This window comes from Saccostrea echinata, unplaced genomic scaffold, assembly GCF_033153115.1.
Source record: "Saccostrea echinata isolate AGI-Se365-2 ecotype Australia unplaced genomic scaffold, CSIRO_AGI_Sech_v1 ptg000047l, whole genome shotgun sequence".
Classification (NCBI taxonomy): Eukaryota; Metazoa; Mollusca; class Bivalvia; order Ostreida; family Ostreidae; genus Saccostrea; species Saccostrea echinata.
Genome location: NW_026889796.1, coordinates 14,518,033 through 14,543,887, shown reverse-complemented (window position 1 = coordinate 14,543,887; position 25,855 = coordinate 14,518,033). Strand labels below are relative to the sequence as shown.

At 32.9% G+C, this 25,855-nt stretch overlaps 3 protein-coding genes across 3 annotated transcripts; 2 read left to right on the top strand and 1 right to left on the bottom strand.

The window, feature by feature from the left end:
* The first annotated feature begins 8,270 nt into the window (after window positions 1–8,270).
* On the top strand, window positions 8,271–14,771 carry LOC133202512 (nacrein-like protein). The gene is made up of 6 exons (XM_061338351.1): window positions 8,271–8,274; window positions 9,972–10,144; window positions 10,462–10,554; window positions 13,348–13,456; window positions 13,565–13,731; window positions 14,682–14,771. The coding sequence occupies exons 1-6, from the start codon at window positions 8,271–8,273 to the stop codon at window positions 14,769–14,771; spliced, it is 636 nt and encodes a 211-aa protein (XP_061194335.1).
* Window positions 13,983–21,599, bottom strand: LOC133202722 (short/branched chain specific acyl-CoA dehydrogenase, mitochondrial-like). The gene is made up of 11 exons (XM_061338595.1): window positions 21,541–21,599; window positions 18,785–18,980; window positions 18,574–18,674; window positions 18,090–18,296; window positions 17,516–17,686; window positions 16,543–16,668; window positions 16,255–16,347; window positions 16,035–16,124; window positions 15,769–15,906; window positions 15,517–15,616; window positions 13,983–15,406 (listed from the first exon to the last, which is right to left on the bottom strand). The coding sequence occupies exons 1-11, from the start codon at window positions 21,559–21,561 to the stop codon at window positions 15,324–15,326; spliced, it is 1,326 nt and encodes a 441-aa protein (XP_061194579.1). The 5' UTR covers window positions 21,562–21,599; the 3' UTR covers window positions 13,983–15,323.
* A 22-nt stretch (window positions 21,600–21,621) lies between these two features.
* Window positions 21,622–25,478, top strand: LOC133202724 (ES1 protein homolog, mitochondrial-like). The gene is made up of 7 exons (XM_061338597.1): window positions 21,622–21,765; window positions 21,910–21,962; window positions 22,144–22,254; window positions 23,528–23,647; window positions 24,242–24,334; window positions 24,606–24,762; window positions 25,183–25,478. The coding sequence occupies exons 1-7, from the start codon at window positions 21,652–21,654 to the stop codon at window positions 25,306–25,308; spliced, it is 774 nt and encodes a 257-aa protein (XP_061194581.1). The 5' UTR covers window positions 21,622–21,651; the 3' UTR covers window positions 25,309–25,478.
* Window positions 25,479–25,855: the final 377 nt, after the last annotated feature.

Genomic DNA, 25,855 nt, shown 5'->3' with positions numbered 1-25,855 from the left:
GTCTTTATGATTCCTCTTGACATGTTTTATGCGATATATTATGCATCAATTAACAGTGTTTTTTAAAAACATTTTCAGAAAAATGTTTTTAAAAAAATTAGACACTGTTAATTGATACAAAAATGAAATAATCAAGAGGTTATCTTGGTCTTCAGTGCTGAAATCATATTTCAAAAGAGTAGCTTACATAATGTAAGTCCCGAAAGTAAAACTTTGGTATTGTACTCCTCCTTAAAAGATTGGGTTGAAACTACATGGTTTGAAATTCGTTGTTTTAGAATTCACACTATAATTGAGCATTTTTTTTTTCATATAAAAAAACGCAGTTAACATTTAGCCAAATCATTTTTGTGCGGTTTATATATGCATAGGGTAAGGAAAATTCTACACCTGGAAAGGGAGAGAGGGAAATTTGGCACAACATTGCAACTGATAAAGAAAAAAAGTGAGTGGACGGTTTATCGTCACTTACTCTTGAAATTTGACGATACGCCGTCATAGTCATGCAAAAGGAATGAATATGGAAATAACATTTTTACATAGAGTGCTTTAGATTATCTCAATATTACAGCTCGAACAGAGGCGCCTCATAGCAAAATGACAGTAAAGATTATTAAAAAGAAGCATATGAAAGATGATAAAGGTCTGTAGATGAAAAGAAAGGGAGTTGCCAAAAAGCAACGTCATGACGACGTCGGTACAAAATTGCAGTGCGGCAATAGAGGAGACCTAGGATTGTGTTTATCTTAATAAATGGATAAGTATTATATAGAAATGAATGAAATTTTAGGGCATAAGTCAAAATAAATAGAGGTAAAAGAATGTACAACTTTGTGATAACTTATGATTATTAAAGATTGTATAGATTTGTGACATTATTTTTGGATTAACCCTCGAATTATGTAAAATATTAACCTGATTTTACCCACATTTAAGGAACATTTCCGTTCTTAGTTTCTTTTTTTAACCTCAGTCCCCATAAATGCACTACTCTGTCATTAAACACTTGCAGTTTGATGTTTCATAGATAAATGCACTTATTTATATATATTTCTACAGCAACAAATTGCACTGAATAGATATGCATCTTGGTTACTAAAAAAGCATATACGTTTTTGTATATATTAACTTATTTTACTGCATTAATTTCCAAAAATATGATTTTTTAAAAATTTTCTTTTAAACCTTTGTACATGTAGTGTGATATGATATATGTCGTGTAATATCTAATACGTTTTCTCTGCTTAAATAAATCGTACTATTCAAGAATAATTCAATCAAATTTGAAAATAACGAAGTTTTTATACAGCTTTGGAATTCTGCTTTGAAAGATGAGGTTAAGGAACAAGTCTTTGAACTATATCCATATATTATTGAGATGTTCTTCAAAGCCCCTATCGTTACTTCTCACAAAAGTATAATCTGCTGTGAGAAGTGGTGTAAATTAAATGTTGATTCTCATAAAACTTCAAAGAACGTTAGAAAATTCAGAATCACAACTTACCTTCAAAAACCAATAGTATCAAAATGATGTTTTTTTTACGCTTTTTCGGTCATTCCACATGAGAAATTGAAAACTAGACTTTTTGTCATCATAGGCAAATGCTTTAACAATAAAAATACAGCTCGTATTTTTTTTCTTACCTTGTAATTGGTCATTTACAATGTTACAAGTCTTTCTGATTATACCCACAAGTACTCCATGTTGAACGTTGACAATATCTATGGAGGCCAGGTCTTTCACTTGAACAATTTGTTGGGATTCCAACTGAGGCCAATTGGACTTCTTCATTAGCCCACCTGTTTAATATTCAATTGATTGAAAATATGTGAAAACATTTTCTTGCTGTAGCCTTCAGTTCAATATTTAGTGATATCGACGGCGTTTTATCAATGGACAATAGTTATTTTCATTCATATGTTGACTCGAGGTATCCAAGTGAACCTGAAATAATAGACGCTACAGAGTCTTCCATATCTGTTTCAAATTTGGACGTTTTCCTGATTAAAGACTTTAATGGTAAACTAAAAAATAAACTATGTGACACAGTGATGACTTGCGCTTTTCCACCGTCAACTTCCCTTATTTATGCAGTTGTATTCGAAAAACACCTGCATATGTTGTCTCCTACCTGATTTGGTGGGCAAGAGGAATGAATTCCAATAACGATACATCTTTAAACCAAGGCAGGTTATTGAAAATTAAGTTAATGCTACATGGCTTTCAACAATTTCGATTAAGGTCAGCATTTCGCAAATTCTATAGTTGATATAATGAAAAAGCAAATACAACCTATCGTTGGGTCGTATTTTGACTAACATATTTCATATCCAATTTCTGTGCAGCAGGAAATTAATTCGCGGAGTTAATTTTCGTCATTTTCGCGGAAATTAAAATTCCGCGAATTCAACATACAGTGAATAATTCTTCATAATTTGATAAGGATAAATTGAAATATTAGTCTTATCTGTGATTAGGTTCGTTTACTCTATCTGTGTTCCCTTGCAAACATAAAAGCAGTAATTAATATATGTAGACTGTCTTCCTAATTATGCGAGTGAACGGATTAATCACTAACACGTAGTCGTTGGTGTTTTTAACTGTTTTTTTAACTATGAAAATATTAGTGGCATGCATCTGTAGTTCTAATCATTTTTCAACATTTTTTACTAGTGAAGAAATAATAGCAAACATGTACATGTATTTTTTATACCAGCACTTTCTAAAGAAAAATTGGGTATATCGTTGTCTTGGTCAGTCACACTATCTTCTTCCTCAAACTCTTCTTCTATTTTAAACAGTGACCAATTCATCGTTTGGAATATGAATCGGTATCATACATCCCATATTAAAGCTGCTCAGCTAGGGATTGACCGCTAAAAATGAATGGGCCTGTTAAAAAAAATTGTAACTCACAATATTCAGAACATTACACGTGTACAAAATACATCTTTTCAAACGGAAGAATGAAATCTCAAACCAGATTAAAAGTGAATATTTTTGAATACGACATTTAGATTTAAGGGTGAATACAGAATATTTGTAAATTGTCATTTCTCTCTTCTTTTTTCGTGAACCTTTACAGTTAATTATGAGAAGGTGTGAAATATAGAAAATGTTATTTATAGATAAACAAATGGTAAACTTCTTAGTATGGCATGTCAAACGTTGCAATATTCGATCTTTTCCATTTGTATTGTATAACTTTCCATTTGTATTGTATAATTTTTATTTGTATTGTATAATTTTTCATTTGTATTGTATAATTTTTCATTTGTATTGTATAATTTTCAATTTGTATTGTATAATTTTTATTTGTATTCTATAATTTTCCATTTGGATTTTATAATTTTCCATTTGGATTGTATAATGTTTATTTGTATTCTATATTTTCCATTTGCATTGTATAATTTCTTATTTGTATTGTATAATTTCTTATTTGTATGCGATAATTTTTCATTTGTATTGTATCCGAGGATTGTTTATTTATTTCGTTACGAAGGATGTCATTGGTCATAAAATTTAGTCTGTATAAAGGTCTCAGGTGCCCATCACAAACTTAGTCTGGTACCCTTCCCACAATTCCGATCGCGCACTCTCTACAAACACAAACTCGGCTCCTCTATTTGCGGTGCATGCTAAGGGACGACCATTTGATTCTCGGAGGGTGTTGAATCCGATTATTTATTTTCATTCTCTCGCAGGAGAGAATATTTATTTCCAATATGACCAGAGACAAGGAGAAAAACAAAAAGAAGAAAATCCGCCCAAACCCGAAAACTCAGTTTTTTGGGGGTGGGGGTAGTTACCACCACTCAAGGTCAATTTATTTATTTTCTCAGTCAGCATTCCTAAGGACAGATTATTTATTTGTCATCTACCAGCGCTCCCTTTTTAGAATCCAATGACCGTCTAACATGCACGCAAATACATATGCCGCCGAAATATGGCTGAAATATTGCCGACTCGGCGTTAAACAATAATCAATCAAGCAAATACATATGAGCCCAGTTTGCTTTGAGCATCCGGAACATCTTCAACCCGATACAGGCTGAAACTTGACCAATGAAATCCTTCGTAACGAAACAAATAAACAGTCCGCGGATACAATACAAATGAAAAATTATCGCATACAAATAAGAAATTTTACAATACAAATAAGAAATTATACAATGCAAATGGAAAATTATACAATACAAATAAAAATTATACAATACAAATGAAAATTATACAATACAAATAGAAAATTATAGAATACAAATAAAAATTATACAATACAAATGAAAAATTATACAATACAAATAGAAAATTATAGAATACAAATAAAAATTATACAATACAAATGAAAAATTATACAATACAAATAGAAAATTATACAATACAAAAAAAAATTATACAATACAAATGAAAAATTATACAATACAAATAGAAAATTATACAATACAAATAAAAATTATACAATGCAAATGGAAAATTATACAATGCAAATGCAAAAGATCGAATATTGCAACGTTTGACATGCCATATCTTAGCGCTTATAAAACATCAGTTATTTATTTTACGCTGACTGCGTGTATTTTTCCCGAGGCAAATATCTTGTAAGGAATGAAATGCTCTCTTTTCTCAATTTCCTTTATACAAAACGTGAAACAAATCTTATCATAATTAATTTTGCTCCATAGTATATCAAAGATATATAAGATATATTCCAGCTGATATTCAATAAAGTAAGCGATGTGTACATGTGGTGCATTATAGATGTGTTTTCAGAGAGTGACAATTAGCTTACTTATACTATGAAGCAAAATGCACCATTTGGAAAGCTGTTATGTACATGTATACATGTACGTATATAGAGTAGCAAAGTACGAGTACACATGAGATGTTCTTCAAATATAATTAACTTAATTAACTGTCTTATCGGACAATACTGAATTCCACATAAATATATTTGTTTTATTTTGATTATCTTAAGTACACCAAACATCCTCTTCTCCTTCCGAGAGATGTACTCTAATATTGTATATGTAAGTTCAATTCTTTTTATTTAAGATTTATTTTTTTCTTTACCAATTTCTTTATTATTTCAATGCATTTTATAGTAAGAATATTTTATGAAATCAAAATAAAGATTAAAAGTGCATTTGTTCAAGTACATTTGATTTCCGTAGGGTATGTTTTTGTTATGAAATCAACGAAGGCCTGATAAACTACTTTCTCTGGTTTTTAAATTTAATTTACTACAAATAATTTTGATTGACAAATAGATATCTTCAAAAGTTTTTATGATCATTATGGCAAGTCCTTGTATATTAGCTTTAAAAATGTGAAACACTAGCTTTTGGAATGATGAAACAGTATTGCATATTGGAAGATTATAACTTGGTTATATGGTTATAATTTCACTATTTTCACCAAAATCTTTCTTCCACGAAAATATACTTATATGAATAAGGTTATTAGAACTCACAATAAAGATTTTGTTATACAAAGCACACGCCAATAACGTGAAAATAAAACTATCGTGACAACTGTCCCTTAACAAACCGTAAAATTTTAGCACCGTGAAATTAAAACGACTTACGGTATATCGCAAGCGTAAGTTCATTTTATTTATTCCATATTAGTAAAGAACATGTATTTTATACACCCGAATGTACTTTAAAATCATAAATAATATTAAATAAATACATTGAAGTCATTATAGGTGGGCAATTTTGTGTAATAATACGTTATCAGCAATTGCCGAGAACTGGGACAAAGCTATGGGGTGCAATATAGAATGGGTTTCATGAAATTCAATCCAATATTTTGAATGCGATGCCAAAATGAAGCGAAGATGTCTTGATAATTACCAATATACCTTTTGCACAGTTTTATACGGTTGGAAACATTCTTTCAAACTGGCATTTAAATATTTTGTCATAAAATGCATTTTTTTTTCAATTTGAGGTGATAATTGTGTTTTTCTTTTCTTGTTAACGTTGGTAGTGATAGATAAATATTTCCTGGTCTATAATATCCGGTTTAGCATATGTACAAGATTAAACTGAAAATCTATCAGATTACAGATTCAATCGTGTCAATATTTTACTGCTGTTCCTACAAGGAATTGTGAAAAGACGGAAAACGTTTCCCCCTACTGAACAGAAAATCATCTGTCCAGTTAAAATAAATTGGATCTTTTTTGCGATGATATTTAATCCAGATCTTTTTTTTCTCAAACATTTTAATCTCTTTATATTCTGAATAATACAATACATATGTATCACTATTTAAAAAAAAGTTCTATTTATATTTTAGTACATACATTTATTCTTATTTGTTAGCTGTTTTCTGTTAAAGAAACGATTATCTAATGATGAATTCTAGCATCAAAAAGTGCGTGTGACCTTTTCGTTTAGAAATAATTATAATTTTAAAGGTAATTTATTTCACGGATGTAAGGGGCTTGCCGTATACATGTACTTTAAGTTACATGTACTCTAAAATGAAAATCGGGTATCCACAATCGTACATACAAGAAAACTAAGTTAGAGAAGAAAATGTAAAACCCAAGTATTGTCTTCTGGGGCCAAAAACAGCTGTATGCATATACTCATATATCAAAAATTCTTTAAGGACTAAGATCTTTTATTGTTGAGGAGTTTCTAATTTAAATTACACATTCAATATCTTTTACTCGAAGAGATAACCAAATTCCCATGGTTTAATGACTAATTTAGATTCTATTTCAGAAAAATAATGTAGAACTTCAAAATTTCTTTATTTTAAAGCACTATAGCGCTACAATACTTGTAAGAGCAAATTATCTTCTTAAAAATTCATTCTTCGTCATACTAATTCCTTGTCAGTATTTTAATTTTGATGATTTATAATACGAGAAAAAAACAATGTAATTATTTGTGTGGTTATTTTTCTGGAGGATCAAATCAACCACATTCAAATTTCTTCATATCGTATTTCTGACCAGAAAAGAAAATAATAGTTTCGCTGGAACAGCAAGAAACTTTCTGAAACTTTTATTTCACTCAAGCCCTCACATGGGGCACAAGAGTACAAATTGTACATGGTAAAAATTTTGGACAGGGATATAAGAACAAATAAAACTTACATACAAGGTTTACACATGAAGGTTGTATTTCATTCATGACTGACGTAAGATATGTGATGAGTGCTGAGTTTTTCACACGAGTTACATACCTTTGCAAAAGTACATTGAATTGTGTCCCTTTGCGGCGTCAACCCAGAGGTCAAAAGGGAAAGAAACAATGTTTGTCTTTACGCTACCGAACATTTGGGAATGCTGCGATAAGTTCACTGTTTTAATTTTTTTTTTTCAAGATATATGAGTAGCCCCAGTCGAGGGCAATCAAAAATACAAGATACAAAAGATATTTATATTTGAAATGATAAAGTTACAGGGGTCTAGGGGCTACTTTGAGTATGGCGGTCAAGGGAGATAATTTTTGAAAAAAGTGTGGATTTATCTTTTGATTACAATTGCTATTTTGATAATATCGTGACTTGTGTATAGATATGATGTAAATGTTTAAAAGTAATACATATAATATGAATAGACGAAAGCAAACTGTGTTTTGTAGTTATAGTTTAAAGTACAGTCACCCTTTTGATGGCTGATAACATACTTTTGATGCAAATGTTTAAAAAAAAAAACTTTAATTTTTCCCGATGATTTGTATCAAATTTTATTTGAAAAAAAAAATCTAAAACTTTATTTTTTGAGAGTTTACGTCATTTTCAACACACGTTATAAAAGAGACCCTTTTCGTTCACAAAGTAGATGAGCATTTAACAGTCAATCATGCCCTGGTATTTTTTGTTCCTCGTTTTCATGAAAGTTTTTCTACCAGATGTAGTCTCTTCCACTCAGTGTTTTGAACCCGATTGTAACAAAGCAAAATTTTACTACAATCCTTTTAGCTGTCTCGGTGAGTATGACTTTAAAACATAATTAATAGATCTATCTAAAATAAGAAAAAAAACACCAGCGTAGATATTAGATAAGCATATAATGATTAAAAAGAGTAGTATTGCAAGCATATACAGGTATACTATTAATGTTATATATACATTTTGTACATTTTTTTATTCTGAGCTGGCCATAATAGTGCAAATGTATTATTACACTGGTGGAGTTTTAAGGGGCAGCCCTCTTTTTTAGTGACCCTAAATTCAGTAAAGATGCTTTAATAAGATGGATAATTATTTTTTGGCTGCCAGATATTGCTTTTATTATACACAAATCATGGGTAAAACGACACAAGACTGTTCTATAAAAGATCTAAAACCTCCATTGCTTCCAGGGAACTTCTATATAGCTATCCAGTCCCACTGGGGGCATTAAGGCGGCCCCCAGAGCCCTGAACACCCCCCCCCCCTTTACAGTCTAAAAGAATCCCTTAATGATAAAATATTTTTAAGCATTACATATATTGTTCTTTTACAATGATAAATTTTCAAATATAGTACTAAGCAATGTAAGAAAAATTATTAAACAAAAAAAATTACAAATAATTATCCTTATTACATTTTCAACGGTAAAATTCTGTAATTTGTCCTTTGAATGAAACCGTTATATTCACATGTGTTATTTTCTTAGTGTGAAAATACAAATGTAACAAAAAGACAGGATTTTAAAAATATTTTCAATTGTGCTTTGCACTCGTGAAAATTAATTTTTTTTTTTCTAAATCCTGTCTCACTCGTGAAATAAATTCCATACCCAACTACAAAGCTAGGTATAACTTTTATTTTTATAAATTGAAATAGGTAACCTGAATAATGTAAAGTGGGAGAATTTTGTAAGATTTAGTCACAGTGTTAAGAATGTCACACATAAAAATTTTGTATAGAATTACATAGAAAAAGACACAAAGTCGCATATCTAAGCACAAAGAAAAAACAACAAAATAAAAAAAAAAAACAACATTTTTTAGGGATTAGGGATTTATTTTTTATATCATTTTTATTCAAATCAGTCAAAATATATATATCAATCCCTGCATCAACTGTTTGTTTGTGTTATGTGTCCTTAAAATATTCTAATTCTTTTCTTTTCATTTTTGTTTGTTTGTTTCGTTCGTTGATTGGTTTTTGTTTTGTTTCTGTTTTTGTTTTGTTTGTTTGTTTTTTGCTTTTTTTTTTAAAATTTATTTATTTTTTCTTTTGTTTTATTTAATATAAGCTTGGTTTTTCATTTACTTTCAAAGCTCCATCATTCTGGGCTTCAATAACACCATGTTGGTCTACATGTAACGGTCAAAGACAATCTCCAGTAAACATACGAAGGAGCCATGCTGTCTTTAATTCAGATCTCCGGAGCTTAAGTTTCAGCATTGGAGTTGACCAAAGCTTTGTGGTCTCCACTACTTACAAAGGTATATCACTTCAGTATCTTTTAATAATGGTGAAAACTTTTCTTGTGCAAGCCTTTTGCATAGGGATGTGTCCTTGCTTAAGGTTCACATACCCTCTGTTCTTTCATACAAAATGTTGCTTTAATGCTTTTGATTTTCCAAAAGAAAAAGTATCTTATAAGTACAACTGTAGATAATTTTACCATAGCTTGCATGGCAAAATTGGACAAAAAAGACATTTCAATTGACAAATCTATAAAGAAATAATAATCAGCTATTCAAGTAGGAATTATCTCTCTTATCAGAATGTCAATGATCCTTAAAATGAAAATAATGTCCAAAAAATTCAGTATATAGTCTTCGGTCATTGCAACGAATGAGAGAAAGATTTTTTTTATTTAAACAGATAACTATTAATATTGATACTACAATGATCCAGAAAATGCTATTAAATTAAATTTTGAAGAAGTGTACAGTGTACGTTATACCTAGGTAATGATGTGTGAATACTAGCAATCAGATTGACACGAATGCTATCTAATGTCACCTTGTAAAACTATACAATATTGTTAAGTCTGTTCCATATATAGGATTTAAGACAAGTTACAAAGTGGAAGAAAGAGATATAATTTTGTCCAACTTGGAGCAGTTTGGACTTAGTGGAAAGTCATTTAAGTTGGATTCTTTTCACTTCCACGCTGGGAAATTCCAGAACAGTACGGGATCTGAACATTCATTTGACAATGAATTCCAACCCATGGAGGTAACTTTACTCATTGAAACAGGAATAAACTTTTATTCTTACTACACCCTCACAAAAAATGTCTTCTTTTTTAACATATAATTACAGGTAGAGCAACTTCATTTGTTCTTTTTTTTTCCCATTTTTTTTAACATTCTGCGATAACATACCGGGTATTCCTCTGTTTCAAAGCAAAATTAACCTTCAAATTAAGATCTTTGTCAACTCGAGCGAGATCTTTTTAATTGTTTCTCCATCGAGAAAAGTGTGTTACACAATTTCATATAGAGAAATCACTTTCTTATATTTTACAGATATTGTATTACCTTCTGTTTCAGCTTCATTTGGTGTTCTACAACACAGAGTACCCGGATGTTAAATCAGCTGTTGATCGTGCAGACGGGTTGGTAGTCATTGGAGTCATGGTAGAGGTAAAGAGAAAGCATGATTGATAATAATTTTTGTCATTATTTTTTTTATTATTATTTCAATGACGTATATAACCTCAGTATTAAAAAAAAGTTTCAAAAAAAAAAAAAAAAGAGGAGGACCGACCTTTCAATGAACAATTTCATACTAAATAAACAGTAAAACCTTATTATGTGTGGAAAAAGCGGGCAGTGGGCGGCCCCCTTCCCCCACAATACTACGTACGTGCCTGGCAGAAACGTTTCCTTACTGTGGTTACATCTTCATGATGATACTTGACTAAGTGTCTAAGTCATCAGAAATAATGATTTCCCGTAAATTTACATTCTTAAAAAATTCGAATCCCTGTCTTGTTTTACGGTACCCATTCCAAGGCGGTTTGAAATTTTATGGAAATTTATTAATTCTGATTCGTATAAGCATAGTTTTGTGGGAAAAAAATAGGTTAAAGATAGATCTCCTAAAACTTTGCATGAACTTTGAATCTAGTTTGTTGGTGTCTAATGAAATGAGATATTTGTTTGGTTGTTTAACGTCCCTTAGAGAATTTTTTTCACTCATATCGAGACGCCACCACTTGCCGGTGGAGGGATGCAAATTTAGACCTTTACTCGGTACTTACGGCCTTTGAGCAATGAGGGGTCAGCACCTACTGCGACACGGGACCTCGGTTTATACGGTCTCATCCGAAGGACCGGTCTCCACGTCCCGCAATGGATTCCAACCCTCGACATAGGGATCAACTCCTTACGCCGCGACTCTAGAGCACACGCTCTAAGCACTGCGCTACGTGCCAGGCAAAACTGAAACTAAGTTACTGTACATTAGATCTTTAAGCAGGACTTTGACAGACTGAAATTCTATTCTCAAGAAAATAAAGTCCGAAATATTATTCTCTGATATTTATATACAACCGTGGGATAGCTATTATTGAAGAATGTTGAGTATTTTATGACAGATTTGTGGATAGGAAAAAAGTATATAAGCTCTGGTTTTAATGAAAAGCTCGCATTCTAAATTGGGGCGTGGAGACCCAGGTGCCCAGGTGTTACAACCAGAGTCAGCTGTGTTGTAATTATAACAGAGTCAACTGTGTTGTTGTAAAAGAGTCAGCTTTGTTAGCTCTTCTGAGCCAAAGGCTCAAAGAGCTAATGCTATGGCCATTTGTGCGGTGTGCGTGAACTTTTTAGAATATGGGCCATAACTCAAGAACCCCTTGGACAATTATTGTCAAATTTGTCACAGGGTATCCTTGACCCAATGGTTCCCGTTTATACTAAAATTGGGGTTGTGACCCTTAAACAAGGGGAGATAATTAGGTAAATAAAATAAAAGTACTGGTTTGCTAAAAAAAATCTTCTTCTCAAGGACCAGTGGGCAGATTATCACCAAACTTACACAAAAGGATGTGGATATGTTGTTGATTAAAATTTGCACGGGGAATTGCCCTATGGCAAAGGGCGTGGTCTCAAGGTCACTTCAAAGTTGACCAAAAATTTTACATTTTATCAAAATGTTGATATTTTGCTTACTATGAGGACCAGGATCATCAAATCTTGTCAGTTGATGCATCTAAGGACCTCATATCATGTTGACTCAAAAGTAGGTCATGGTGACCTACTTTTTAAATTTTGCGGCCATTGTTTTTCAAAATGATTTCGAGGCATATTTTGAACAATTTAAGGCCTATGATCATCAAACTTTGTCAGTTGATGCATCTTGGGTCCTCAGAGTACGTCAACTAAAAAGTAGGTCACCTTGATCTACTTTTTGAATTTTATGGCTAATCTTTTTCAAAACATTTAAGGTCATTAATTCGAATACTGAGAGGTTTAGAATCATTAAATCTTGTACGATGATGCATCTTGGGGCCATAAAACATATTTATAAAAAAGTTGGTCATAGTGACCTACTTTTTGAACTTTGCAGGCATTCGATTTCAAAGCGTTTTAGAGGTATATTTTGGACATTTTAAGGCCTATGATCATAAAACTTTGTAAGTTGATGCATCTTGAGTCCTCAAAAAATGTCAACTAGAAAGTAGGTCACTGTGACCTACTTTTGAAATTTTATGGTTATATTTAAATATTTTGGGTACTATTTGGCTTAGAATCATCAAACTTTGTCAGTTGATGTATCTTGGGTCCTCAGAGTAGGTCGACTGAAAAGTAGGTCACCCTTACCTACTTTTTAATTTATATGGCTATATTTAAATATTTCGTGTACTAATTGGCTTAGAATCATCAAACTTTGTCAGTTGATGCATCTTGGGTCTCCAGAGTAAGTCAACTGAAAAGTAGGTCACCGTGTCCTACCTTTGAAGATTTATGGCTTTAATTAGATATTTCAAGTACTAATGGGCTTAGAATCATCAAACTTTGTCATTTGATGCATCTTGTGTCGGAGTATGGCAACTGAAAAATAGGTCACTGTGACCTTCTTTTGAAATTTTATGGCTGTATTTAAATATTTTCGGGTACTATTTGCCTTAGAATCATCAAACTTTGTCAGTTGATGCATCTTGGGTCCTCGGAGTACGTGTACAGACAAGAAGGTCACCATGACCTACTTTTAAATTTATATGGCTATAATTAAATATTTCGGGTACTAATTGGCTTAGAATCATCAACTTTGTCACTTGTTGCATCTTCGGTCCTCGGGATAAGTTGACTGAAAAGTAGGTCACCCTGACCAACTTTTGAAATTTTATGGCTTTATTTAAATATTTCAGGCACTAATTGGCTGACTTATAAAAAGAAAATATTTAAAACTGTTTAACAAGACTATTTCCTCAGTTGAATCCTGGCTTTTTACTGAAACCCGTCCCTGGTTGTGAAGATGATTATAAACAGACCTTAAGTCATCTCATGAGTGAAACTTTGGACAACAGTGAGGAATATCCTGGTATGTATCTCTCTTTCTCTTTAAATCTCTCTCTCTCTCTCTCTCTCATGCACACACACACATGCACACACTTGAAAACCACCTTTGACGCTTTTTTTTTCTCTTCAGACTCCTCTGAAACCGGTCCCGTGCAATCCGCCTACATACGCTTGAAGAATTTATTACCATCTAATCGAGGAAGCTACTACACCTACCAAGGATCTTTGACCACGCCCCCTTGCTCCGAGACTGTCACGTGGGTGCTGATGAAGTGTCCAATCATCGTTTCAGATTCTGTAATAATTTATATCTTCCTGCTTTATTTGCAAAACTAATATGATATTTTAGTTGATTAAAGCAATTATAATACATTCTAGAAAAATTAACCCTTTAAGTCCAGACCTATATTTTACACTGAGAGGACAACTTTGACATGATATTGAAAAAAGTCAGGGGTAATCATAAACATTTTGGACTTCCACTCTGGACCATGAAACAAGTTCAGATCTGGTCTTGACTCGTCAATAAAAAAATACAACACAGTCTCTTTAAAAAATTCCATTTTATTAATTTGAACAAAAAATATGTCATGATATTATTTTTTTTATTGTTATTTTAACTTTTCAGCAATGAAGAACTATATTTGCTCAAATAAAATTGTTCTTACACAGAGAGAGAGAGAGAGAGATGAGAGACAAACATATAAAAAAAGAATCATAATTTAAAAAATAATGCCATAACAACAAAGAATAAGTCATCAACCATGAACATCAACAGCTACATGTATTCAGCTAAACAAGAGACAAGGTAAGAATGACAAATAACAAAGAAATCATAAATATACAAAAACAAGAAAACCCATGGATTCTCAGTCATTTCTCATTCACTCAGGGATTTTGTTTTACTTTTATAGTATTTCATTTACATGTTTTATCCTGTCCCATTACCAAAGTCTGCTTGGGTTAAGATCATGTCAAGTTGAACTTCATTATCTCAAACACTGACGTCAAACTGAGTTGGAAGTCCCAACCACTTATTCTATAAGTATTTTACCTCCAATATCTCGAATCCTCGGATATCTCGAAGTATTTTCTCAGTCCCATCAAGTTCGAGATAACGAGGTATGAATGTAATTTAACACTACAGACCTCACCTTGAAAAACATTAGTTTCCCTTTTAAGTAATACAATCACATTATACCCTATTAATGAACATTAAAATGCATTTGTCAATTGCATCATTTTAGGCTAATATTTACTTAAGAATGGACCCGGCCGGGCCAATAAACTTAGAACTGGCAATGTTTGGAATATATGGGTCAGAAGCAGCAACATAAGCAGTATATCACCCTGGCAACTTTGGGCCCAGTAAATGTTGGTATTATGACTATATAAGAATGGATCTACTCAAATAAATAGTGACTTTATAGCAATTTATGTACATGCAAAAATATAGTTCAGATGCAGTAGTCTGGTTGTAATGCTTATGAACTCTAGATCCATACTTGAAAATGGACGTTTTCTAGAAAATGAGATGCTGACAACAACACTTCATAAAATAAACTCTTCCTGAATTAGAACAGTTGAGCTTAAAACCGCAGTAACTTGATTATTATCACATCATTTTAATAAATACATAAAGTTTTAGAAATATGAATTTTCTTACGGTTTGGAGATTCATGAAGCATAAGTTACATTTACTTTGTTGAAAATATGTCTTGTCTCACCATGTTGGTTTTAATTTATGTATCACAGCAAATAAACTAGACAAAAATGTACTTGAACAAATTTACACCAATATGTTGCAGACTTCTGATTTGTTTCTGTTCAAAGATCATCCCAATAGCATTTGTTAAATTAGAATGAGTTCTGCATGTTTTTGTCTTCTCTCAGTTTCCTGAAAATCCCTCAGCTTCTATACATTTGGCAATAGTGTTCAACTGAATGTTTGATGTCCCTTCATAAATGGTACCTGCAACATTGAAAGTTTACAATGCAGTTAAATTAAGTAAATTTTGTAGTATACTAGGAATACTGTGAGACTGAAAAATTAATAAAATTTTGAGGGATACATGTACTTACCAACTTTGCAGTCCCTGTAGTACTTTTCTATGGGATAATCCTTGGTAAATCCAACTCCTCCCATCCATTCAATGCATTTAGATGTTGTTAAAGTGGCCAACTACAAACAACCAGTCAATAAATAATATTGCAATTACACTGTATTTCACAACATTTACACATTTCACAATACATGTACTTCAAAACAATACAGCAAGGAATCAAGTAAACATCTATAATTGATGGATCAAGCATTTCAAACAAACTCAATACCTCTGATGCATATAATTTTGCCATCGCAGCCTCCTTCAGGAATGGTTGTCCTGCCTCCTTCTTCCTTGCGGCATTATAAACAAGTGACCTACAGGCCTCAATCTGTGTAGCCACGTGAGCTATCTGATGCCTCATACCCTAAAATTTGCATTTTATAATATATGGCATTATTAATGAATGAAAATTTACAAACTTAATTCTCTAACAAATATGTCATTAGGTATGTGATATCATTTCCTGTTTATGTTTTTCTTAAGGTGGCATACCTGGAAATCAAACACTCTTTTTCCAAACTGCTTTCTTTCCATTGTGTATGGAACTGTAGCATTAAAACAACCCTCTGCCAAGCCCAGCATCTAAGAAAATAAGATTTATGTAAAATAATTGACTAGACATTATAGAAAAATTGTTTGTTAAATGATAAATTTTGAATTTTCCCTGCAATTGTTTTTCACACAACTAAGATTTCTTTTGAAGTATACTCACCTGAGAAGCAATACCAATCCTTCCTTCATTTAACATTTCTATGGCATATCTGTACCCCATGCCAAACTCTCCAAGAATATGGGATGCAGGAACCTAACAGTATATATACATACATGTACATATATGTCACAGTTATACATAGTACAATTCAATATTGTCAAAGAATATAAAAATAAGTCTTGTGATATGTGTGTCATCTGTAAATTTCTTGAATATGGTTTATACGAGTAATGGTCACCTTTATCAACAAAAAGGCAAAATATGTGGATGTTACAGTCAGCAAATCACCTTGACATTGTCCAGATGCACAGGACAGGTGCTTGAGGCCCGGATTCCTAGTTTGTCTTCCTTCTTCCCAATACTAAGTCCCTCTGTGTCTCTGTCCACTAGGAAAGTGGTGATTCCTTTGTAACCCTTGAAAACATTCCTCTAAATTCAGTATCATTTCCATAAATCAACAAGTCTGTTCATATGCATACTAGCTACCAGGTACTATATAGTTACTTTTTTCATTTGCATATTGTTTAATGCTATGTACGCAGTCTCAAGTTTTTCACAGAAATTTGCCCAAGTGTATTAATATTATATTTAAGGCAATGCCACATATAGAAGCAATCTAAGAATTAAATCCACGTAATTTTCTACATGCAGATTGAACAGAAATTGTGATTCCACAGAATTATGTCCCCTTTGAAAAAAGAACTTTTACAGTACATGTACTTCAATAATAGATTTATTAATTGAAAAATATTCTGTCAATTTAAACAGCTGTGGAATCTTTTGAAACAAGAGATGCTTGTGAAACACTTATGCCCCCCCCCCCCCCCAAAGTCTAAGGGGCATAACTCTGTCAAAAATTGTTCAATCATATACAAAACACAACCTGACCTAGATATTCTTATGATAAATCTGTATACCAAATTTCATTTCAGTATGTGCAACCTCTGTGAAGAAAATGAACGGAAACTGCAAATAATTGGAATTTTTATAAGTCCAAGGGGCATAACTCTGTCAAAAATTGTTCGATTGTACCCAAAACAGAACCTGACCTAAATATTCTTAAGATAAATCTGTATAATAAATTTCATTTCAGTTTGTGCAACCTCTGCAAAGAAAATGAATGGAAACTGTTGGTGGACCGACAGGCAGCAGCAAAGCAATATGCCCTCCCTTGTTCAAAGGGGGGCATAAAAATTATGAAAATAATAATTAGATTTTTACAATGATTAGCCTAAATAAGATATAATTATGCTAAACTCACTGCTGTTGGGTTAGCATTGACCATGACTAAGAAAACCCCGGCATGTTCAGCATTGGTAATCCAGATTTTTGTTCCATTAAGGATGTAGTAATCTCCTTGTTTCACTGCTGCTCCACGCATGGCAAAGGCATCTGATCCAGCGTCCGCCTCTGATAAACAAAAACTGCCCACCTGAGAAATTAATGAAAAAATTATAAAACTTTAGATAAAGCATGATTTTAGAATGCTACTTTTTATTTTTGGACCATTCATAAATACTTTTTTCTCAGAAGAGCTAGGCACTTCCATCCAAAATATAGCCTAACTCATGTATAAGATTAGCTTGGAGCAAGTCCACATTAAGCCTTAAACTTATAACATAAAATTTGAAATCTAATGCTTTACCACTAAGCTAAAGCATTAAATAGTACAAGTAGCAGTGTGGCTTCATAATATACAACAGCTACTTTAAAGTCTACTGCAGTCACCTGAAGTTGTGTGCATAATAATTAATTTTATTATATTAATTGGATTTCCTTTGGAAAATCATTATCATTAAAGAAAAATTTTATAAGAGTGAACATGGTGATCTTACCATGTCTGTGGCTAGCCTGGGGAGGTATTTCTCCTTCTGTTCCTCAGTCCCCAATTTCTTGATGAGAGTGTTTATCAGGGTGTTATGGACATCTACCATGACACTAATGGCGGGGTCAACCTTGGCCAGCTCCTCAATCACCAAGTTTGCCACAAAAAATGAGGAGTTTGTACCACCATACTCCGAGCCAATCTCAATGCCCATCAACTAGAAATAAATACAATATTTTCCAGTATGAAATCTTAATTTCTTTGTCATGATCTTTAATATGCATCCAAAACATACATATAAACTATAATGCCATTTACTTTTGCTTAAAGTTTATAAATTCAGCATTATATTTATCAAGCAAACATTTTTTTCTGATTTGGGTTTATAACAATTAATTTTTTTTATTTAAAAAAAAAAATATCAGTAGCTTTTGCATTAATTAAAAGAGTGTGACAGTTGTGATTGAATCTGATTTATTATATATAGGACTCACCCCATTTTCAAACAAAGCCTTGAGTACAGCAGGGTCACACTGAGATTCTTCATCCATTTTTCTAACTAAAGGTTTGATCACTTCTGACGCAAGTTTGGCAACTAAGGAAAAAAATACCAAAAAAATTTACTGCACTGACAATTCACCTTTTAATTTCATGATTTTTTAAAGAATGTGTTAATGATAAGAATATTTCTTTCAGCTTATTTACCTGACTCTTTCATCATCTGTTCCTCCTCAGAGAGCATATCTACTGGTCTTGTTACCATAGTAACATCCTCTGATAGAGCCCTCTGATTGGCTGTTAGGGTTTGAAGATGTGCTGTGGTTCTGATAAACCTCCTGGTCTCACACCATGTCCTCCTTGTAGGCTTGGAAGATGCTGACTTCAAGGGGTTTAAGATTCCCTGTTGAAATAAATTTAAATTCACAATATGCCATGAATTAGTCTCTGAAAAACTTTGAGTTTTCTAGAGCAATTACGGTCCAGATAGAACTTCTAACATGGCTATTCAGTCACAAAGTATTAACTTCAAAATGTACCTTCACTGCAAAACTAAACTGAAAAAGCATCCAACCAAACAGTATGTACACCATAATTGCAAGTCAGTATAATTTGGGTAAGGAATATTATGTTACATATGTTATATACATGCAAATATAAAAATATAGGTAATCAAAGACTACGAAGGTTTCTTATCTATAATGAAAGGCAAATCTCAGACCAAATTTTTTCTATCAGCATGATCAATATTTATGCAACTTTGGTTTAAGTAGGACTTATAGTTACTTGGGAATGGACCTGCTCCAAAAACTTTATCTTGTTCATTCATCCAGAAAACTTGGGCCAGATCCAGCATCTGAAGCAAGTTTGGTAGTATCCATCCCTAGTTGCATCATCAATGCAAGTTTAATCATAACAGGCCATATAGTTACAGAGCTACTCCAAAAACATTACCCTGGTTACTCATCTAGAAAATATATGTCAGATTCAGGATCCAAAACAAGTCTGGAAGTGTGCATCCCTAAATACATCATCTAAGGTTGATCATCATACGGTTTATAGTTACTTGGAATTGGACCTGCTCCAAAAACTTTCACCTTGTCACTCATCTGGAAAATGTACGTCAGATTTGGCATCCAAAGCAAATCTGGTAGTGTCCATCTCTAGATACTTCATCCACATTAGTTTGGTTCAGGTAGAGCTAGTATTCACTCATTTGGAAAATGTTAGGTCAGACCCAGCCTGGTAGTGTCCATCCATATGTAGATGCATCATCTATGCAAATTTGGTCCTGGTAGGGCTTATACTTTAGTTACTAGGGAATGGACCTCCTCCATAAACTTTAACCTGATCACTCATCTGGAAAATGTAGGTCAATCTCCAGCATCAGTAGCAAGTCTGGTAGTGTCCATCCCATGATGTTATCCATGAAAGATTGATCCAGGTAGGGCTATAGAATAAGCTCATCTCCACTTCGTCAAGTATCAATGTGCAGTCCATAATACACAACTAATAGTCTCTAAATCCATTTGCATTATTGTAAAAAAATTCACAAATATTATAATTTGGGCTACATGGACAGTGGATTGCCAGGGGCTAAAGAATATGGGTTGTGTATTCAAAGGCAAAGGCATTTTAAGGAGAGAAGAATGTAATGGCCTTGATAGCTCAGTGGTTAGAGCACTTGATTAATAATGCAGCAGTCCTGAGCACAGGCATTTGTTTCGTATACAGGGACCTCAGAATGGAATACTCAGAAGTCCTTGGTTTTATCCTACATTTATAACCCCAAACAGAAGCTTTTGTATCCCATTCAAAGTCTTATTTTGTATCGAGGTAATTTTCGAGGAAGAAATAGTGGTTTACAATAAAGAGGCTCGACCAGAGATGTCTGAAACGATTTAATTGACAAGAACAAAGTCTCTCAAAGCTAACGATGTCAATTTAAAGTAGGTTAATGATTGATATATAAACAAAATACGAGCTTGAAGTGTGGGTGCCTGAAACTGAGTTAGGTACCTTGTGGGGAAAATAAGTAGGGGGTGCTCTGTATACGAAACAAGTGCCTGTGGTCCTGCATTGGATTCCCAGTCTTGACACAATTTTTCTCCTTTCAATTATTACATTTGGTGCCACTGAGTGGCGTTGACCACCCCTGGACTTCAGGGCTCTTGATTCTTTATAATTAGGGCCATTGAACGGCCCCATTCCCAATGCAAAAAGGTACTTTTTCCCCAAAAGCCAAGTGTAAATTTCCCAATTTTTTATAGCAATTTTTTTTAATCTTAATTGATGAAACTTAATATGGCTGATAAGTGAAAGTGAAACAAACAAGTTCTGCGTTGGACTGTATAAATTAGTGCATGCCACCTATATTCGTAAACTAGTTCAGCTTTGATTAAGGAACCAGATTTCCCAATTTTCCCCCAAATGACGTAAATTTTCCCAATTTGAATAGCCCCGGCCCCAATCCCAAAAAGTGGTATGAGAGCCCTAGCTGGACTTGCAGGTAAAAGTCCTGCCAGGGGCTAAAGAATCTGGCTTGCTTGTCTTCAAGGGTGAAGACAATTTAAAGAGAAAGGAGATTATGTACTATCAGTATGTAGTGATTTGAGCTATATGGACTGTGGATATATTGGCCTTAATGGTTGTTCATTCCACAGGTACTTGGGTCTTGGTTTATAAATATGTATGTACCTGATTGATATGTAAAAAAGTACATGTACTTTTTTACATATCAATAATGTACATACTTATTTATAAACCAAGACCCAAGTACCTGTGGTATAAGTAGATGCAGGTTTACAAAAATTAATACCCTCGACGTCAGAGAAAATTCGGAAATAACCTACAGCATACTTATTTTGTTGCTAATACATAATTCTATTCTTGTCTTGACTATTTGATGGATTTATTCAATTCAAAACTAAAACATTTTAATTATTAAATGGAAAAGTATTTACCCGTAAAACTGCTGTCCGCATTTTGCTGACGATTTTTGTTTTGTTTTCGTAATACTGATAATTAAATCGGGATCGGCATACTCGTAAATAGCGAACATTGGGTCACCGAAAATGATGTCAAGAAGAATAACATCGCTTCTTGGAAGCAGCAGTTTGACATTTACAAACAAATCTTTTTTGCATATGACATCCGTATTAGGTGCCAAAAATCCCAAAGTTGCTTTGGTAATTTCTATTTTTGGATGCCATCATAATTTGAGATCGAAATACACATTGTAAAATGCAACTGCAGTAATTTTAAAAGCATATACTTTCTGATATTAAAGATTTTGCATTTTGCCTGTTGATGTATAGTTATTAATTTTTCAGATATTTTCGGGATGTGGTGTGTATGATGGTACAGAGATTCATGAAGCATCCTCGTAAGTAGACATGGTAAATGAGTTAGGATAAATATGTGTTAAAAATTGTTATTTCATTTATAAATACCTTTTAATATTTTGATACATTATCGAATAGTTTTTTCAGATTACTGTTTATGTATCTTTGATATGATACCTTAATAACAAAAATTTATCATGCGCACATAAAAATTACTTTTAGGGCTATGGTGCATCTTAGCCGACATGAAGCAGAGGTGGGAATATTTGCTCCAAACATTGAACAAATGCATGCTATTGATCACACAAAGGGAGAACCCATGGCAGTGAACAGGTAAGATATTCATGATCCTGATTATCAGTTATATTTTCTTATTTCAAGCAGCATCTCATCTTCGCTAGTCAAGGGTTTCTGATACGCTACTCTCCTCATAAACCCTTGGCATACGGTGCTGACAAAAGACGGGATTGTTTTTGTCACATGATCATGATTCTTACCAGGTACGCACAGATTGCGTCATCGACAGAAATAAAAAGCGTATTTAAAGAAAGTTTGTTTTTAAAGAATAATTAACAAGAAGGTATAGAGTTATGTTAATTTGTTATTTAAACATGTAAAAATGCAAATCTACATCTTCAGTATAGATTCTTAATCACATATTTTGCACGTTGCTTTAGAAATTGGATGACACCATATTGCTATTCATAGAATAGCATGTTATCCTACGGATCATTGTTTACTTGCGTTTTACATTACCGATATTAAAGAGTCAAGATATATCCCGAACGCAAATATCGTCATTTACAAAAAACAGTTGCTGATTGGTCGAACGATGTCAATCAACTCCAATCACAACTTGAGAAAAAAATCCCAACTTTTTTTTATCACCGTATGCCAAGGGCTTATGAGGAGAGTAGCGTATCAGAAGCCCTTGGCTAGCGAAGATGGCAGCATCTCCCCAACTTGAGAATCTTCTCAACTGACACCAATGAACAGTTCTGGTAACTACAATTAACTTTAAACTGGGTCTTGGAAATATGGTTACACTGTAATAATCAAACCACTGTTACTGTTACACTGTGAATGATGTTTGACAATCAGTTTGACAGCAGAAAAATGGATTTGTCATGAATTTCAAAATCATATTTCAATATATGTATTGTTACATTTTATTTCCATTTTGTAATGCATGTACGGGTACTTATTGCAGCATATCAGATTCAATGTTTTACTAAGCTCCATGTATATAATACAAAAATTACTTGGATCAATGGAAATCCAGTCTTCACTATTTCCTTGACAATTTTCTTATTTTACCATGTTAAACATTAAATATTAACAATTTCTTGACAGGAATCATTAAAATGCAAACTACATGTCCATGATGTACTTGAATATATAAGGGTTAAACACAGATTTTTATTTTTTAGAAGAGGGTATCAGTTAACTAACTATTTCATATATAGTCCAGATCTTATTTCATATACATGGTCCAAGTCTTCAAAGAAAGAAGAAGTTGGCTAACTAAATAATGAAAATCCTTGACTATCAATAGGTGTTATTTTATTGCCAATGAAAGTCGATCATCTTATTTCAATCACTGCAGAAATGTTTTAGTGGAATCTGCCCGCATTGCCAGAGGAAAAATTCAAGATCTGAATGACCTCAGTGTGAAGGACTATGATGCTATAATCTTCCCAGGAGGATTTGGGGCAGCGAAAAATCTGTAAGTGGCCATGTTTAGAAAAGAAGAAAGGTGATAATGTCTCACGTTTTATGAAAATTTTGAAAATTTATGGCTTTTTTTTAAACTGATGTTTTAATATTCATTAGCTAAACAGATATTACAGCTTGAAGTCTGTGGGACAAAAACTTCAAGATATCCAAGGATAAGAGATATTGTTAGATTATTAGAGATAAAATGCATAGAAAAAAAATAGTTGGGACTTTCAAATCACTTGGACATATCCATGGTATTTGAGATATTAAAGTTCAACTGTATATACAGAGAGAGAGAGATCAAACACTGATCTAGTGAATTGATGCTTTCCTAAAGACATATTTTTTTCAACAAAACAGAAAATACTAAATTTATAATTAATGACAAGTCATAGATACAGTGTTAACAAAGCAATTTGAGCCACGTCCTCAGAGGATACATACAGTAAAATGTTAATGTGATTACAGCATATGAAAGAAATAACATTTCTTTGGAATTGACTCAATAAATGCTTATTCTTTAAGTTCTATAGGTATTATTGTATGCCTACATTAAAACATGGGAAATACTAAATAGCATACTTTCTATGTTTTCCCCCAGGAGCAACTTTGCTGTTGAAGGGGATAAAATGACAGTTCAACCATCAGTGGAAAAAGTCATCAAGGAATTTCACTCTGCAAAGAAGCCTATCGGGTCAGACAATTCAATACAAAACTATATGTACTGACTTAAATATGTGAAAGAGCTTCTTTAACATATTTGAATGGAAAGAATGAGAAGAAAAATTAAATTAAGCAGGAAATGACTCTCATAAATTAGTTCTCATATTTTTTTAAGTAAAACGAGAATTCATAACAAGACAGTGTTTGAGGAAATACATATATGTGTAGGTAATGCATATAGTAGCCAGTGGTGCTTATTTACATTCATTAATTGAAATCATTTTTTTGGTTTTATTTTTCAGTTTATGTTGCATTGCTCCTGTTCTGGTGGCCAGAACTATTCCAGGTTGTACTGTAACAGTAGGAAAAGACAAGGATGTTGATGGAAAATGGCCTTATGCTGGTACGGCAGGGGCATGTCAAAACATGGGTGCCAAACATGTCAACAAAGATGTTAATGTATCCTTTTAAAATTTTGCAAGTCATCCAACATTTACAATGTACATCCAATACTCTGTTGATAGTTTACTCCATTTTTACAACTATTGTTAATAAACTTTCTCTAAGTTTCTAAGAATTTTCTCATGGATAGAAATATGTGGATTGCATACCTTTCATATAATGATCATTCTAGAAGTCAAGGATATTTCCTATAAAAGATCTTCTCTCAACTTTGCTTATTAGGTGTATAAGCATATTTTCAAATTATGCCATCAGCTTTACTGATTACTTTCTGCATTTAGCCTGAGGTAAATGAAACAAGTCTTTCTTAATTCCCTAATTTAATACAAATAATTTTGTACGACACAATACCTCTCATAGATATTTGATTACATATACCCATTTCAATGAGAAGTTAGTTTCCTCAGCAGTTCATAGGAAGTAAATGTTGATTCTGAAAACAAGATTGTGACAACACCAGCCTTCATGTGTGAGACAGCTGTGCATCAAGTGTTTGATGGAGTGGGCAAAATGGTGGAAGCCGTGCTGAAGTTCTGTAAATAGAACTATAGCCTTTACTGACTGGCTATAGTGTGATTAACATTCTCCTGTGTAGCTGTGCACAGGTTGACTTTCAAAGAGCAGCAAAAAGAAAATGTGTGTGTGTGTGTTTCCAGTGATCTTTAATCAAGAATAAAGGTTGTATTTTTGAGAGTAAACATCATTGTATTACAGTTCAATCTTCTTTTGTTTTGCCGTTCTGCCTCAAGTTATCAATACATGTACACTCAAAGATAACAACATTTTATGCCAGTTTCTACACCTTGTTCAGATCAAACATCCATATTCTGGATATAATGGATATGTCAAAGTGATTTGGAAGTCCCAACCACTTTTCCTTTCTTTATGCATGTTAACCTTAGTATCTAAAATCCTCGGAAATCTTTTTAGCTCACCTGAGCCAAAAGCTCAAGTGAGCTTTTCTGCTCTAAATTTGTCTTTCTTCTCCAGAACCACTGGGCCAACTTGGCACACAGTATCCTTGGGTGAAGGGGACAGCAATGTACTCAAGGTATGTTAGACAACAGATGAGACACTTACCCAGGTGACT